The 18,387-nt window shown below is 39.1% G+C and overlaps 1 protein-coding gene across 1 annotated transcript in view; it reads left to right on the top strand.

Moving 5' to 3' along the window:
- Nucleotides 1–18,387, top strand: part of RASSF6 (Ras association domain family member 6) — a 49,910-nt gene that overhangs the window by 5,758 nt on the left and 25,765 nt on the right. Inside the window, exons 2-3 of the mRNA XM_050790308.1 lie at nucleotides 3,020–3,118; nucleotides 15,815–15,893. Coding sequence (XP_050646265.1) covers nucleotides 3,020–3,118; nucleotides 15,815–15,893 — 178 coding nt within the window. The remainder of the gene's footprint in view (nucleotides 1–3,019; nucleotides 3,119–15,814; nucleotides 15,894–18,387) is intronic.

The raw sequence follows: 18,387 nt of genomic DNA, 5'->3' as shown, positions 1-18,387 counted from the left end.
GAAAATTTTATCCTGTTTTTATTTCCTTACATTAAATTATATTCAACTGTCTTCCTTCCTAAAGTCTGAGAATAATGTAAGAGCCTTGGAAATCCTTTCATCACATCTTCTGAAGTCTTCTGAAGGTGGCTGTGAGTTACTTCAGCATAGATCACAAGTTTGTCACTATAACTACATTTGCCCTCTTTAATGATATCTTTCATATTTCTTATGAATGCAAATGAAGAGTGAGCCAGTTGGAAAGCCACTGCAATGATTTTTCAGTCCATCACTACCAATTTTCACTTTGTGATTATAAGAAGCTGCTATCAGTGGTTCTTCAGTTCCAAATATCCCCAGTGTCTGGTGAGGGAAGCGAGCTGTCTGGTTCTTAGATGGCCTTCTTTCTATGCTCTGACATGGTGGAAGGGTCCAGGCAGCTTCTGAGGTCTCTTTTATAAGGGCACTAATCACGTTCATGATCCCCACTATCATGACCTAATCACCTCCTAAAATCCTCACCTGTTAATACTATTGCATTGGTGATTAAGTTTCAACATGTAAGTTTTGTGGGGACACAAACATTCAGACCACAGCAAAAGGAGGCCCTTTAGTAGACTGACGCAATAACCCAGGGAAAAGATGATAGTGACTTGGCTTAGGGTAGTAATAGTGGAAATCAAAGCTTTCGAATCTGGATTATGTTAGTGGTACAGTGAATAGGACTTACTTTTGGATTGAATTCGGCTTATGGTGAAAGAGGAAAAAAATGAGGCTAAATATTAGTTTTGATGCCTAGATGGGAAAGAATTGTGGAGGAGGAAATTCTAGAGCATGGGAGAAAGTCAGTGGTTCTGTTTCAGTCATGTAGATATTGAGATGCCTGGTACCCATCTAAGTAGAGATTAGGTAGGTGGTGACACGCGCCTGGAACTCAGCAGAGATTATGGGCTGGAGACGGATTAGATTACCTGGAAGAATGTATGGATAGACAAGAAAGGATGGCTGAGAATGGACACTCAAACAAGCCAGTATTTAGCGATCATGTAAAGGAGGAGTCAGCAAAGGAGACTAGTGTTGACGCCTGTGAGATAGCAGGAAAATAGAGCAAGGTGATTGTTATTTGTGGTTTGTCTCAAAAGCATCAAGAGGAAAATGTTGTAAAAGGTAGGAAAGTCAATCTTGTCAAATGCTGCTAAGAAGTGAAGCAATGAGGAGAGAAGTGAACTCTTTGGCAAGGTATAGGCTCTTGTAACATGGGAAGAGAAGTGGAGGTAGGGCTAAATTAAAGGAATATATGATGAATAATCTGGATCCAGGAGGAAGAAGGAAGTGTTTGGGCCCCAGGGTCATCACTGGGGGATCTCACTAGAGGACATTAAAAACCCTTTTGGTGGGTTATTAGAATGACAAAATCCAGGAGCAAAACTGAAGTTTTAGAAGCTGGAGTAACCTGTGTAACCTGTATAACCAAATTGCCCAGACCAAATCCTGTGAATGAGTAACTGGGATTCATTGGGCTCATGGAGCATGTTGTGTCTGTGTCCCCAAGGCAGCATAAAATGCCCAGGTGGCTTCTGACGTATAGAATTACTTTGCCTGGAGACTAAGCTTCTGTCTCTCTGGCATGAGTCCTCCAGGTGTCCTGCATGAGACCTGCCAATGAAGTGCTATCAGAGTATGCCATTTCCAACTAGACAAGCACCATTCTTTGAGCAAGAAGATAGCAATAGAAAAGAAAGTAAGGTATAAATCAATAATGATAATACAGGTAGAAAGCAGAGTGATGACAACAGTGTGGATTCAAAGGCCATGGGGAGACTTAAAGATGTCCCACTGGGGACTAAAAGGGACCAGATATCTGGAGCTGCAGTGAGGAGGGCCCTCTGCTGCCAGGGGAATTGGTGAGAAGAGACTCAATGACATGAAATTTCATTAGATTGCAAGGCCTGGTGTTGAAGAAATGTTTCAATTTGGCGCTTGGAAAGGTAGGTTTAGGTGGAATTGAGGAAAGCCTGAAAGTCAGCTTAAGGGACTTGGGCTGTATTTATTAAGAAAGATATCAGGATGGTTTGTGACCAAATAGGTGATGGGATGATCAGAATGATAAAAGCCTAAAATGAGACTCCAGCCAAGCATTCACCCTGAAAACTGTAACAAAGTACCTAATGAGTTCAACAACATGCTATAAGGAAAAGGATGCATCAGAGATTTTATGAGAAGAGAAGAATAGCTTTCCTGTTTTCTTTTTTTTTTTCCTGGTATTCCGAAGAGTTAGGGCATAAAACTTCCTAATTTTTATTCATCTTACCCAACCCAAATAACCTGATGTGAAAGAAAAAGGAGGAAATCCACCACCCCCCAACACACACCTTTTTAAAAAAAAAAAGAAAACTGAACTCTCTCTTGTCCATCTTTTTATTCTGGTTATATCCCCTAAAATCTTATAGGCTTGGAGCCATGACAACTGAATATTCAATTTTTGCAAAATAGAATGATCTGAAAATATTATACTTTACAACTCTGGTCACACCCTAATGCCATTCATATGAACATATAAAGGAGGAGATTATTCACATCTGACCACAGTTTCCAGAACCGGAAGGAGACTTGAAAAATATTACATCATATCTAATCAACTCCTCAAGTCAGAGCTTGATTTTAGCTGCCTAGAATTGCAGTTGTGTTCTGCTGACTGGGGCAAGGTTCAGCCAGTTTGGGTGAGTTAGTGCAAAAGAAGGAATATGATCCCTTATACAAAATTACATAAATCAATAGAGTCATATTTATTTTGCTAAAAATATATCTAAAACAGACTTACCAAATTGTTCAATACATCCTTGTCTTGAGTTACTGTTTCTGTAGTTTTTCATTTACATAATATATTTTTCTGTATTTTTGCTCACATATGACATACTACTCAAAAACTTTCTAAAACATTCTTATACTCTAGAGACACAACAAAATACTCAACTTAAATCAGATACTAATTTATGAATGCATTATAGGAACAAATCATTAATATTATTCTCATGTTTAGGATATCCTCAGACCATCTCAAAAAAGAGGAAAAGATGACTATGATGGCTCACCAGTACCCCTCTTGGATCTTCATTAATGAGAGGACATTCATAACCAGGTAACCACGCACCTTATATTATACATTATCCTACTCACCAGTCATTTGTGAAATATACCAAAGTTTTCTAAGCATGATGTATGATCAACAAGATTAATAACATGAATCCTCAGTAGAGATACTAGATAAGAAGTTGAAAAAGTATGTCCCTAAAGACTGCCAAATTTATTCTCTCATGGAACTATCACTAATATTTGGTTTAACAGTGGTTTTATTTTATTAAAAGTGACATTTCTGTTTTAATAGTTGGGATAATACTGAAGAGCAGCATTAGGTAAAAGATCTAAGGCTTCTCCTAAATGATAGTTCTAAAGAATTAACCCCAGGGCCAAAAACATTATGCCCTGTCCTAACCTCTCCCTCCCTTGCTCTTCATGACACTTTATTTTTACTGGTTCCCTCTTGACATTAGATTATGCAATATATGGCCGACATCCACAACTTTTCTTATACCCAGCAAACCGTATCTCACATTGCTTTGGGAACAATAGGGTAGGGGCTTAAAAGCTATAAGAGTAAAGATGAAAACTGAAACTGGCCAAGCTATAGCAGAGGCTGGGGGCTGAGGGGAAATGAAATTATGAAAAACCAAGTGGTACTGAAACATGACCCAAATCTTATGGGGGATGGGAAAAGGAATAAAGCCAAATAAATGATAGAGAGAAGGGGAAGTGAATGATGCAGGGTTGGGCAGTAGAAAAGTGAAGGAAACAAATATGATCAAATACGGAAATAAAGCCACAGCTGGAAGATAAGGATGAACCATAAGCAGTGGGAAAAAGACATGATGCAAAGGATAAAGAATCCACTGACTTATTCCTCAAACACTTATTGACTGCTCAATGTGAACAGGTATTTTTTTCAGACCCTGAGCATTCAGTAATGAACCAAACAAAACCCTTACTTTCATGGGGTTACATCATAAAGTCGGGATACAGTCAATACGTAAGATAAATGCTGAGGAAATGGAGTAAAGAGTGCTGGAGATAGACAGCGGAAAGGGTTCTGATTGCATGTTCCTTCCTCAGTGAGGAGGAAGCATTGGAGGAAAAGCCTGCAGAAAGGGGGAAAGCAAGCCATGCAGGTTTCGCAGGTATTCCAGGCAAGGGGAACAGCAACTCCACAGCCCAAAGACAGATGCCTATTTGTAACGGTCAGGGAGGACAGTGTGGGGAAATGGAAGTAGAAAGACAGCAGGAGAAGATGAGGCCAAATGGGCCCAGAACATGTAGGGTTTGATAGGCCATCATGAGGCTTGGTATTTCCCACTAAATAAGATGAGAAGCTGTGGAAGGACATTGAGCACATTAGTGACAATATCAGTCTGGCTGCTGTGTTAAGAACACAGTAGAGAGGGGACAAGAGTGGAAACAGAGAAGTTACCAAGGAGCTGACTGTCCAGGGTAGAGATGAAGGTGGCTTGATCCAAGGTGGCAGCAGTAGAGGTAGAAAACAATGATCAGATTCTGGATATATTTGGAAGACCAACACAGTAGGATTATTTCCAGAAGGGTTAGACATGGAGTATGAGAGAAAGAGAATAACCAAGGATCATTCTAAAAATTTCGATCTAGAAAAATGGAGTTAACATTTTGTGAAATCATGAGGAGAAGCAGGAGCTACAGGAGGAGCAGGTTTGCAATTGAGGATCCAGAATTCAGTCCTGGACACATTACATTTGAGATGGAATAAGAAGCATTTCTTAAAAATGAGGTCCATGGACCACCTGCTTCTGAATCAGACGCCTGTTCACGGTATAGACCCTGGGCTTCACCCCAGAACGAATCATGTGATTCTGATGCATACTGAAGTCTGAGAACAAATGCTCACAGTAGGAAAGGATTAAAGTTCTGAGAACTTTTGACCTCCTAACATAAACAAAATTCCTGGAGCTGGGGGAAATCTCTGCCAGGCTGTCACCAGAAATTATAACAATGCCACTGACCAACTGTGATATCCAGCATACCACAAATCTGGCAAACACACCTACTCATTTATTCACTTGGCAAGTAGTTTTTTAGCTCCCTCTCTATACTAGGCATGCCTGTGGTGAACGAGACAAAAATTAACAATTTATTGACGTATTTTTATTTTCCTGCACAGAACTACAAGAAAAGAATGGAAATTAATAGTAAAACAGAATCTTCATAATCAGAATTTTGGTTTCAGCAAATTTCATGAGGATTACATATGATCAGTAAAATAAGAGGTCCTGATATTAATGATAGCACAGTAGGCAACATAACGTTTTTATCCCACTACTGGATGAGAATTCTGAGTTTAGAAACTTCCCTGTTCAAAGGGTATTAGCATAGGTTAGTTAGCTTTGTGCTGAAATGACTAAGCTTCTAGTTGCTGTTTTATTGCCCGGAGTCATCACTGCACACTGCTTCACATAGTGAGCTGGGTGGAAAAAATAAAATAAAATAAAGCTTTTTATGGTTACTTTCAAAGTATTTTCACTTTAGGTCATAGCCTGAAATCTGGGCACTTTTAGAGGTGAATAAATGCTAACCATGTATTTTAAAAAAAAAAAAAAAACCAACAAATTAATGGGGAAGTTAAAATCCAGTTTTAGAATGCAGATCACATTTCACTCTCAGAACCTATTAGACTTTTTCGGCTACTTAGGAACCTAACATAAATTTTGTAACCTATGCTCAACGGCAGCTCAAAAGGGACGTGTACATTCCTGTCCTTAGTAAATAAGTTTAATTAGCATGATGTAATAAATTTTAGCAGAAAGTGCATTATTCCAAACAGTTTCTTTTTCCAAGCATGTTGGCCAGCAACCTTTGTTGAAACAAAGGAACCAGCCACCTGCACTTCTAAGCACAAATTAAACACAAAGAGCCAGTGTTCCAGAGGCTGCCTCCTACCTGGCCAGTAGAGCCAGAAGGCAATGTTTGCCCAGGTTTCATGTACAGGGTCTTCTCCTGATCAAAGGAATAGGAGCAAATACTGAGTGCCCCTGTGAGTCCTGAAGGTAAGTTTCTAAGGGGAGAGCATCTTCTCCTGAAGAAGGCTGAATACCTGTCTTTAATTAAAGTATAAGAGAGCCTGTTCTGACATATTTGTATAGAAAGCTAGAATTTTAAAATAAGCCAGAGATAGAGGATTTTAACTGCATGTTTAGAAGCATCTACTTAAAAAATTAGAATTTTTGTCCACATGGGGATTGTTTTTAAAAATTCACATTATTCATGTTTGATGATCCAGTGAAATGAAAAGCAATTATGAGAAACTGGATATCTCATCTGTTATTTTGTCGCAAAAAGGTCAATAACGTCATCACAAGATATGTGAAAGAAGGACATTCATTAAGTTTTTTTTTATATCTGATATTTTTCAATAAGCATATATTGTCCACAGTCATTGAGCATATCAATATGACTCAATAATCGGTTATTCCTAGTAAAATTGGTCTACTTTGTTGTTACCTGTTTTATCAATTAAGGAGGTTTAAAAATAATGAGATCATTTGTCTGCCCAAGATATACTAAAAATGTTCTCATAGAAAGTCGAACGAAGTCAAAATTCAGACTCTAGAAATACATTACACGTATGGAATTTATTTGAATTTCTGGATGTGTGAATTTTCTATACCGTATTCCCTAAGAGAGCATACCATGGGCAAGAAGGAGGAGGAGAGGAGGGGAGAGGGGAGGAGGGAAGGAGAGAGGAGGAGAGGGGAGGGGAGGGGAGGGGAGGGGAGGGGAGGGGAGGGGAGGGGAGGGGAGAAAAGAGAAAAAGTAGCTGTCCTACTCATGGAGCTTGCAATCTGAAGCTGTAGCTCAAACCTGAGCCTTTATCAGAACCACCTGGAGTGTTCTTTAAAAGAAAGATTGCTAGGCTCCATCCCCAGAGTTTCTGATTCAGGAGTTCTAGGGTGTGGTGAATATTTGCATGTCTAAGTTCCCAGGTGGTACAGATGCTGCTGGTCTAGGGATCACACTCTGAGGTCCACATAGGTCTAAAGACCTGAAACAAACTGACATGTATTCTGAGGGAAGGAACCCAGTTCTATGAAAGAATACAGCCCTAGTTTAAATAAGAGATCCAAGAAGGCTTCCCTAGAAACAATGTTTGTACAGAGATCTGAGTGAGGAGGGAGCTGTCAAAGTTCAGGGGAGTGGGTGGAGAGTGTTTCTGATGCAGGAAATCTGCCAGAAATTCTTACGGCCATGGAGCAAAGAGTTCCCACCAGTGAAAGGTGCCCAGGGTGCTGGGGTGCAGGACACGGGGAAAATGTCTCTTGAACGGAGGCTGAAGACGAAGGCAGGAGAGAGACCAAACAGGACTTAACCTGCCATAAGAATGTGGGGGTTTTATCCCAAAAGAAATGGAAAGACATTTAAGACATTTAAAGATGTTAACAAAGCAGATGATATGATTAGATACGTTCTACATACTCTAGATTTAGTGTGGAGAATGTTTGGAGGATCCCCTGAATAGCAGCAAGGAGTTTGCTTCTTCTTCTTCTTCTTCTTCTTCTTCTTATTATTATTATTATTATTATTATTATTTGTGGAATGTAAAGATAACCAGTGGTGAAAGTCATGGCAGCATTACCGAAGAACAGTGTCAGAGCCAGTGAGTGTAAGAGCCTGTGTGTCAGGAAGGCTCCCATTTTCAGGCTCCTGCTCATGTTGATGGCCCTGAGAATCACTAGCTCCCTGTTGTGTTTCAGACCCTCTAGTAACAATCCCAAATGTCCAGGGGGCCGAAAGGCATATCACTACAATAAATGAAAGACTTCATTAAACAGGATAGTTTCTCCCTCCCAAGGGAGCAAGGGGCATCAGAGTGTGAAGTCAAGGTACTCATTCTTAATAAGCACAGAAGTCCCTATCTGTTCATACACAAAGGGTGTAATTTTACAGCAAGATTGCATCTGCTCCCATAATATTGGTGTTATGTGGCACACCTGTGTTTACTTTTCAACTGACTTAAAAAAAAAAAAAAACAACTGTAAGACTTGTCTCAGAAAAACAGGAAATGGAAGGCTAAACCATGGGCAAATGAGAAGCAAAACCCAAATATGAGCTAAGTATCAGCCTAACTGCTCCATTCCCTCATCTCTCTCTTGCATGATGCTGAGGTTTGGGGTATGGATGAACCCATCATCCCAGTAGTGAGCATAGTACCCAATAGGTAGTTCTTCAGCCCTTGTCCCCTTCCCTCTCTCTTGCATCTAGTGGTCCCCAGTGCCCGTTGTTCCCATCTTTGTGTACATATGTACCCAGGGTTAAATTCTCACTTATAAGTGAGAACATGCAATATTTGATTTTCTAATTATCTATTAGTTAACTTAGGATAATAGCCTCCAGCTGCACCCATATTGCTGCAAAGGGCATGATTTTGCAGTTTTTTATGGCTGCAGAGTATTCCATGGTGTCTAGGTACCACATTGTCTTTATCCAGTCCAGCACAGATGGGCATCTGGGTTGATTCCATGTCTTTGCTATTGTGAATAGTGTTGTGATAAACATAGGGGTGCATATGTCTTTTTGGTAGAATGTTTTATTTCCCTTTGGGTCTATACCCAGTAAAGGGATTGTTGGGTTGAAAGGTAGTTCCACTTTTAGATTTTCGAGAAATCTCCAAACTGCTTTCCACAGCAACTGGACTAATTTACATTCCCACCAACAGTGTATAAGTGGCCAAAAGACATGGACAGACACTTCTCAAAAGAAGACATACAAGCAGCCAACAAACATGAAAAAATGCTCATTGTCACTAATCAGAGAAATGCAAGTCAAAACCACAGTGAGATACTATCTCACACCAGTCAGAATGGCTTTTATAAAAAAGCCAAAAAATAATATATGTTGGTGAGGCTGCAGAAAAAAGGGAAAACGCCTCAGGTATTTGAAGTCGGAAGAGTGAGACAGAATTCAGAGCTTCCTAATAATTTAGGGTTTGCCTTTTTACTTCAATCAAGATAGTCTACTTCTCCACAAATTTCTCAGTTTCCAAACTCTGGAACTCAATCCCTTCATTTGCCAAGGAAATGTGAATAACCTACTTTTCTAGCTGAGGAGGGTCTCTATGCAAAGAATGAAAAGCATTCTTTCTTCATCATTTGAACCAGGAGATGAAGCCAAAAGCAAAAAGACCTGGTACCATGGCTGTTTATGAAAAAGGAGCCAAAATTTGTAATTTTAATTCCAGGATTCAAATGGACAGGAATAAAGGATAAAATGGGTTTGGAAAATTCTGCTTCTGTTTGCAGACATCAGTAATATGGAATGATTATTTGTCTTGGCAAATGGCTTGATGAGAAGGCTTTATTTAGTTCTCTTCTGTGTCCTCATATTTCCTGATTCCATCTTTCCAGAAACATACAAGAGTGTATGTTTCTATGAACCTAAAAAAATACCATGAAAGTGTCATACATTTCTTATATAGAATTTATAGGCTGGGCATGGTGGCTCACACCTGTAATCCCAGCACTTTGGGAGGCCGAGGCAGATGGATTACCTGAGGTCAGGAGTTTGAGACCAGCCTGTCCAACATGGTGAAATCCCATCTCTACTAAAAATATGAAAATTAGCCTGGCCTGGTGGCAGCCGCCTGTAATCCCAGCTACTCAGGAGGCTGAGGCAAGAGAATCACTTGAACCCAGGAGGTGGTGGTTGCAGTGAGATGAGATCACACCATTGCACTCCAGCCTGGGCAATAAGAGCAAAACTCTATCTCAAAAGAAAAGAAAGAAAGAAAGAAAGAAAAGAATTTATAAGGTGTATAGAATTACAACATAGGAAATAAAAATCACAACCTTAATTCCCAGCAAATAATCAATTTGTTACCTTTACATACTTAATGTAATGTTTAATATGTTTAACTTTAATATTTCATAGTTATTTTATAAAAATGTACAATTCCAAAATTTTATAAATTTTATAAATATAAAATTCTAAAATTTTATAAATATAAAATTCTAAAATTTTATAAATTCTAAAATATAAAAATTTTTTATAAAATATAAAAATATAAAGTTCTAAATTCAGCTTTTTTAACCTGACATATGAAATTGTTACATAGCCTCACTGCTAAAATTTAATATCGTGAACAAAATCAATGGGGAAAAAGCAAGCCTGTGCTAGAGAACTAATTAGCATTATCCTTTTCTGCCTCAGTTTTTCACCTGCTGAAGTCTGTTTCAAATGTTTTTGGTTCCTGCTCTTAAATATGGCCACACACACAGTGGAATGCTGTCCTAATTTTTTTTTTTTTTTTTTTTTTTTTTTTTTTTTTTTTTTTTTTTTGAGCTCTGTCACCCAGGCTGGAGTGCTAGTGGTGCGATCTAGGCTCACTCCAACCTCCTCCTCCCGGGGTTCATGCACTTCTCCTTCCTCAGCCTCCTGAATAACTGGGACTATAGGCGCTCGCCACCACACCCAGCTAATTTTTTCTGTTTTTTAGTAGAGACGGGGTTTCACCGTGTTAGCCAGGATGGTCTCGATCTCCTGACCTCATGATCCGCCCACCTCGGCCTCCTTAAGTGCTGGGATGGAATGTTGTTCTTAATGCTGTTGTCACTAAGCAGCTCAGTGGCTGCCTAATTGGAACCATGAACATTTTTCAGCAAGTCTCCAAGAAGCAGAAGTAACACAAACTCAGGAAGCACAGCCAGGGGCTAAATATGACTTTGGCGACTTTGTTGAGTGTATTTTCCGCTGAGGTTCATTTGTATCACACGGAAGTCTTTCAAGCTTGTGTAGGGTGACAGCATATGACTATATTTATGCTTTGTCCTTAGTGGGTTCAAACTGAAAGAATCACTTTGTAAAGAGTAGGACAGGGTTCTTTGGTTTTTAGGGAAGGACTAAGATAGCCACTTAATTATGCTGTAAGTCATTATTAAAACAAGAGGAAAAAAATCTCTTAGTACAACTAATATTTGACATCCACTCTATCTATGGATATGAGACATAATTCACTTCCACCCACTATCCTGTCGCACATTCATGTATATTACAGTTTTATAAAGTTAAATAAAAAATTGTTTCTTCCAGCCAGCCAAATACCTGATAAGATTGAGGAACTCATTTCTTGCAAAGTACATTATTCATGGCAAACGTCAGAGTAAGGGTAATTCCCATCTGCTGAGCAGCTGCAATACAGGCCACAAAGTACAAAGTACACCAGAGCATTTTACAGTAAACTCTGGGTCCACTATTACTCATAAAACCAAGCCGGAGCCTTAAAGGAACAGGACCCTGGGATCCCCTCAGCATCGCTCCCCCTGATCTGCCTCCCACCGAGGTCAGTCTTTCCCTGGCTAGCTCTCTTCCAGGGCCATGATGAAGAATCCTGGGTGTTCATCAGCTTATACCAGGATTCTCTCGCCACACTGCTTGTGGCAGGGTGCCAACTTCTATCCTGGAGAAACTTATAATTTACATGTCCGTTTAGCTACAAGTCCACTTCGTATGGAAGTTTGGTTTTCTTCAGTTTAGTGGAAACACCATCTGTATTATATAGTGTTTGATGATGTTTAAAAACACCCTTGTTACTATTGTGATACAGTGTTTCATGTTCCAAAAACCAAGGCCTTTTCCTAGAAAATCAATTTTTTGCACCTCACATATAAAAATGTGAGAAACTTGTGTCTGTTTCTTGGGCGTGCCTTGGACATCACAGACTTGTAAACTGGAAAACTGGACAGAGAATCAATTTCTTATCACCCATTTGAAAGTATTTTAAAGACCATCAAACTGTCTATGCTAAGCAGTCTGATCATGCTGGAAGGTGAACTTTTACAGGTTTTAGGGGGAAAGGTTCACAAATTCTTTTTGAGGGGGTCCATATGTAACACTTAGGTGTACCCTAAAAAAATCTGTTAAAACTGCCACTGAGAGGCCACAGTGTATATTAAATCAGTGCTCTTCTTATTGAGTAGAGACTGCCCAGATAACACTTTAGTAATTGCCTTTGGGTCTTCTACACCATACAATGCCTGTAATTATTACAGGTCTCTTCTGGACTTTAGAACCTTCCACAGACATGGGACATTTGTTAACCTTTCCAAGGAACATCAGCCTCATTTCTGCACCTCTACCGCACTAGTGTTGCAGTGATCTCACTCATCTTGCTGCCTCTATCTTGTCTGGTACTGATATCTATCTTCCACATTCTACCTAGTGATCTTTAATATCATCATGTCTTTCCCCTGCCTAGAATCTTCAATAGCTGCCCATTGCCTGCGAAGTGAATTTCAAGTTTCTTAAAATGTTTCACGGGGCTCATTCATTGCTCAGCATTTCCCATTTTACATGTTGTATTCTTGGAATCCCAACTCTTGAGTTTTTTCTGCGAACTATAGAAATAGCTACATGTCCTTGTTCATGTTGTTTCTTTGCCAGGTAAACTCTTACACCCTTCTTTTCCTGTTTAATTCTCACCCACCAAGGTTCACCGTAGGCAACATCTATTCCTTAAAGCTCTAACCCACCCTCTGAGCATGACTGAGGCCTCTTGACTGTGCTCACAGCGCAACTGTGTCATGTTGAATAAATGACCTTCTGTGGGGTGGTGTAATGTGAATAGACACAGATGATCAACTTAACAGTAATTCTTCACCGTGTTGTTCCCTTAATGCCAAGTTAAATTAGAATGTTACAGACATACATTTTATTTTCAAGGTTATATTAGACATATTGTTTCATCAGGTACATAAACTAATCATCTTCAAAAGTGTCTCTGGTAAGGTACACACAACTAAAAGAAATGTTTGGACAGCATTCACCATTGCTATAGTTTGTTCAGGCAACTTATAAATTTTCTTTTCTAATTTCTTGCTTTGTATTGCATCACGAATTTACCTAATTTTATTCCAATACTTTAGTTTACTGAGCTCTAATCTTCAACACTCCAAAATCTTTCAAAGTCCAATTAATAATCAAAAAGATTCTGCTCATGGTGAGAAAAATACAGAAGACTTCTATGGTATCCAGCTACGCTGTATTACACAGTGGATTACAGATTGGAAGACTTTCTTTGCAAAGAGCCAGATTATAAATGTTTCAGGCTTTGTAGGTCATATGGTTTCTGTTACAATTACTCAACTCTGCAGTTATAACAGAAAAACAGCCACAGACAATGAGCAGACAAATTAGTGTGGTGATATTCCAATACAACTTTATTTACAAAAATGGGCAGCCTGGGACCACAGTTTGCCAACTCCTTATGCCATTTGGAGACTTACTTCAGTTGAGGATTTAGTCAGGCTCTATTCAGGTTCAGAAACATTTTCCAACTGCACATGATCCTGAGGTAAACATGTTGAAGGCTGCTCATACTCTACTATATGATGTACTTTTATCAGAAGCAGAAGTTGAGGGAATAAGATTATGTAAGGCTCCATTTGCTTTCATAACAACTCTCACAGCTCAGCATATCAGGAGTTGCATCCCGAGTGTCCCATAAAATTTCTTTATGGTGAAATTTCTTAACAGTGTTCTGGCACTAAACAATAAGTGTTATAAATCATGTTCATGTTCTTGGCCAGTAGTATGATTTTTAGGAAATAACCTGTGACAATAATCGCAGGAGAACAAAATCAGTGTGGCCACTGATGTTTAGAAGAGACGTGTTCATTAACATTAAAAATTTAAAGTAATCCACTTGGGAAATGGACCAACAGTATGGAGGACTTCAGGAGAATCTTTTTTATGGCAATTGTGTGGAGTGTATTGATCCTTGGAAATGTACACCTTGAAAATTACAAATGAGAAAAAGCCAATGGTAACATGTATATTTACGTGATTTCAAACATGTAACAGTATATATAAATTCTGTTATTCAATATTCAGTATTTATTGAAGAAGAGCCTACTGTGAGCAAGTTTCTGCTCCGAGAACCAGGAACACAGGAGTGAATAAAGTGGACCAAACCTCCTGCCCTCTCATTTTCTTATTGGACAGTGACAGATATTGAGGATCAAAGGGATTTTAGCATTTGAAATGCTTGGAATTTTAATATCACGGTTTGTTGGGTCTTTTTTTTAATATATATAAAACTGCTTATGTGAGAAAGCTTTTCTTCCCTTGTTTATTGTTGTTTAGGAAATGAGAATTTCCCGATAATTTTAATCAACCAGAATTTGTCAGGTTCCTGCTGTGTACCAAGTACTCTTCCAGGCACAGGATACAGTGTGAACAAAATGTATACATACCCCTGACCTGTTGGAGCTACATTCAATGGAGGAGGCAGAACCTAAGGAAATAAGTAAACTATATTGAAGGTGACTCAGGGACAGGGGCAAAGGAGAAAATCAGGATACGAAATGCTGGGAGAAGGTGAACTTTTAGATTGGGTGATCAGGAAGGACTTCTTGAGAAGATAACTTTTGATTAAATAATTAAAGAAGATGAATGAGCTGGCAAGGTGAAAGTGTGGGGGAAGACCTTTCTGGGCAGAGGGATCAGCAAGTGCAGAGGCCCCAAGATGGGAGTGTGTCTGGAGTGGCCAAGGAACACCAGGGAGGCTGGTGGTTGCATGGAGTGAGGGAAGGGTGGGAGGAAATGAGATGAAAGAGGTAACAGAAGACCAGTTGCATCCAGCCTTTTAAGCCATCGTAAGGATGTTGGCTTTTAATCTGAAAAACAAGAAGACATTGAAGAGTTCTGAGCAAAGACGAGAGATGGTCAGGTTTGCATTAAAACAGTTTCTGCTGTTGAGAGTAAACAGCAGCTACAGGGAGGCTTTTAGGAGGCTGCTGCAATAATCCAGGTGAGAAACGATGATCATCTCAAGAGGAGCATCTCAAGACGCGGAGACACTGAGAGAAAGATAGAATAGAGATGTGGTAAGAGCCAGTGTTCCCACTGCCAGGGCCCACCTGCCACAAAGGGTGAGATAAGTCAGAGCGTTCCTTACCATAGCTGTGCTCCCAGTGGGAGACACAGGGAGGAGTTTCCAGGCAAGAAAGTGCTGAGTCATTCACCACACATATGGTCTCAGATCTTGATACCCAGCTGGAAGGGGCAGGAAGGAAGAGGGCTCCTCCCCTACAAGCTTTCCTGGCCAAAGCCTGCCATTACCAGCTGTGTGGGGCAGGCCAGGAGAGTGAGCGCCCGTGCCACAGCAACAATGAGCCTTTGCTCACTTTCACTTCACCCAGCCACCTGGGATCTTTGACTTCCGTGGTTGCTTTTAATGGTCTAAACAGCCCCGGCAAATAGGGCAGATCACCTTCATTTCACAGCTGTGGAAATTCAGGGATACTAAGTGGCTTACAGAAGGTAACAGAGATTTGGAGAGTTGGGGCACTGGTGTCCCATCCCATGCCCTGGGCACACAGGAGGGAGTAGTGTGTAGAGAGACAGTATCAGCCACACACCAGTGCTTAATTTAGGTTGGTTATAAATGTTGAAATACACAAAGGAATATGAAACCGAATTCCTGTTTTGTGGCTGCCTCCTGCTACAGAACACTGTTCTCACCGTTTTTGTCCTCAGTCATTTTCCTACCTTTGGTTATTTACTTATGAATTAGCACCTCCAACATTTGCTGATATTTTAAGAATGCTTCCACTTCCAATGACCTATGTTAAGTTAAAGTGACAGAACAGTAAAGATTCCATTAAACTATTTCTTTCTATCTCATACCTTTATGAAAGTACCATTATTACCTTTTACTGTTAAAAACCCTAAGACTGATTGTAATTTTTTTTATTTTTATTTTTAGGGAACAACTTAATTCTTTATTGAAGACCTATAACATTTTTTATGAGAACCAGAAAAATTTGCAGATTTTATATGGAGAGGTAAGCCCACTGAAGAAAGGCAATCCAGTTTTATTCACTCACACACACACACACACAATTCTGGAAGAAACAGGTGAAAGTTTAACTTGATTATGATTCTTTTAGACTTGGGCTTGGAACACTTGTGACTTTCTATGCATTTTTGAGATAGAAAAGCATTTAAAAATTTTAATGACATATTTTCTTTCTATTTTAAAAATAGAATATGAATATTTTAACAGCATTTCCACTGAAAATCTATTACAATACTTTCTTACAAATGCATCAGAATGTATATAGAAAGATATTCATTGTGATGTCCTTTGTAATGGAGAAAATTTGAAGATGTCCCTATCAATTAGGGATTATTCAAATAAATTATGATGCATCTGTAATGTAAAATTTGATCTGGGTTTTAAAATGAATGCATTAGATTCCAATAGATGTGCACTATATCAAAATAATAAAAAATTTGAAATATTAAAGAAATAATTCAGGAAAGTCCTGAAGCTAGAAAGCATTTTTCTAACTTTTAAGTTCAGGGGTACAAGTGCAAGTTTGCTACATAGATAAACATGTGTCATGGTGGTTTGCTGTACAGATTATTTCATCACCCAGGTATTGAGCCTAATACCCATTAGTTATTTTTCCTGGTCCCATCCCTCCTCCCAAATTCCACCCTCTGATAAGCCTCAGTGTCTGTAGTTCCCCTCTATGTGTCCATGTGTTCTTATCATTTAGCTCCCACTTATAAGAGAAAGCATACAGTATTAGGTTTTCTCTATCTGCATCAGTTTGCTAAGAATGATGGCCTCTAGCTCCATCCCTACAAAGGACATGATCTTGTTCTTTTTTATGGCTGCATGGTATTCCATGGTGTACATATACCACATTCTCTTTATCCAGTCTATCACTCATGGGCATTTAGGTTGATGCCACGTCTTTGCTACTATAAATAGTGCTGCAATGAACATATGTGTGCATATGTCTTTATAACAAAATGATTTATTCTCCATTGCTGGGTCAAATGGTATTTCTGTCTTTAGGTCTTTGACCTAAACAACTGTCTTCCTCAATTATTAAACTAACTTACACTCCCACCGGCAGTGTATAAGGGTTCCTTTTTCTCCACAACCTCACCGGCATTTGTAATTTTTTGACTTTTTAATAATAGCCTTTCTGACTGGTGTAAGATGGTATCTCATTGTGGTTTTGATTTGCATTTTTCTGATGATCAGTTATGTAGAGCTTTTTCATATGATTGCTGGCCACATGTATGTCTTCTTTTAAGAAGTGTTTGCTCATGCCCTTTACCCACATTTTAATGGGGTTGTTTGGTTTTTTTCCTTTAAATTTGTCTAAGTTCCTTGTAGATGCTGAGTATTAGATCTTTGTCAGATGCATAATTTGCAAAAATATTCTCCCTTTCTCTAGATTTTCTGTTTACTCTGTTGATAGTTTCTTTTGCTATACAGAAGCTCTTTAGTTTAATTAGATATCATTTGCTGATTTTTAGTTTCATTGCAATTGCTTTGGGCATCTTCATCATGAAATCTTTGCCCATGCCTATGTCCTGGATGGTATCACCTAGTTATTGTCCAGTGTTTTTATAGTTTTAGGTTTTACATTTAGATCATTAGTCCATCCTGAGTTAATTTTTGAATATGGTGTAAAGAAGGGGTCCAGTTTCAATTTTCTATATATGGCTAGCCAGTTATCCCAGCACCATTTATTGACTAGGGAATCCTTTCCCCTCTGCTTGTTTTTGTCAGATTTGTTGAAGATCAGATATTTGTAGATATGCAGTCTCATTTCTGGGTTCTCTATTCTGTTCCATCAGTCTGTGTGTCTGTTCTTGTACCAGTACCATGCTGTTTTGGTTACTGTAGCCCAGTAGTATACTTTGAAGTCAAGTAGTGTGATGCCTCCAGCTTTGTTCTTTTGCTTAGGATTGCCTTGGCTGTTCAGTCTCTTTTGGATTCATATGAATTTTAAAATAGTTTCTTCTAGTTCTGTGAAGGATGTCAATGGTGGTTTAATGGGAATAGCATTGAATCTGTAAATTGCTTTAGGCAATATTGCCATCTTAACAATATTGATTCTTCCTACCCATGAGCATGGAATGATTTTCCATTTGTTTGTGTCATCTCTGATTTCTTTGAGCAGTGACTTACAGTTACCTTTGTAAATGTCTTTCACTTCCTTTGTTAGCTATATTCCTAGGTATTTTATTCTTTCTGTGGGAGTTTGTTTGGGATTTGGCTCTCTGTTTGACTGTTGTTGGTGTGTAGGAATGCTAGCAATTTTTGCACATCGATTTTGTATCCTGAGACTTTGCTGAAGTTGCTTATCAGCTTAAGAAGCTTTTGGGCTGGAACGATGGGGTTTTCTCGATATAAGATCCTGTCATCTGCAAACAGGGAAAGTTTGACTTCCTCTCTTGTTATTTGAATGCCCTTTATTTCTTCAAAAGCATTTTTAGGAGTGCCACTGGCAGGGTACTGTACAAAGTGGC

Source organism: Macaca thibetana, chromosome 5 (genome assembly GCF_024542745.1).
Source record: "Macaca thibetana thibetana isolate TM-01 chromosome 5, ASM2454274v1, whole genome shotgun sequence".
NCBI classification, from domain to species: Eukaryota; Metazoa; Chordata; class Mammalia; order Primates; family Cercopithecidae; genus Macaca; species Macaca thibetana.
This window is presented reverse-complemented; position numbering and strand designations above follow the sequence as displayed.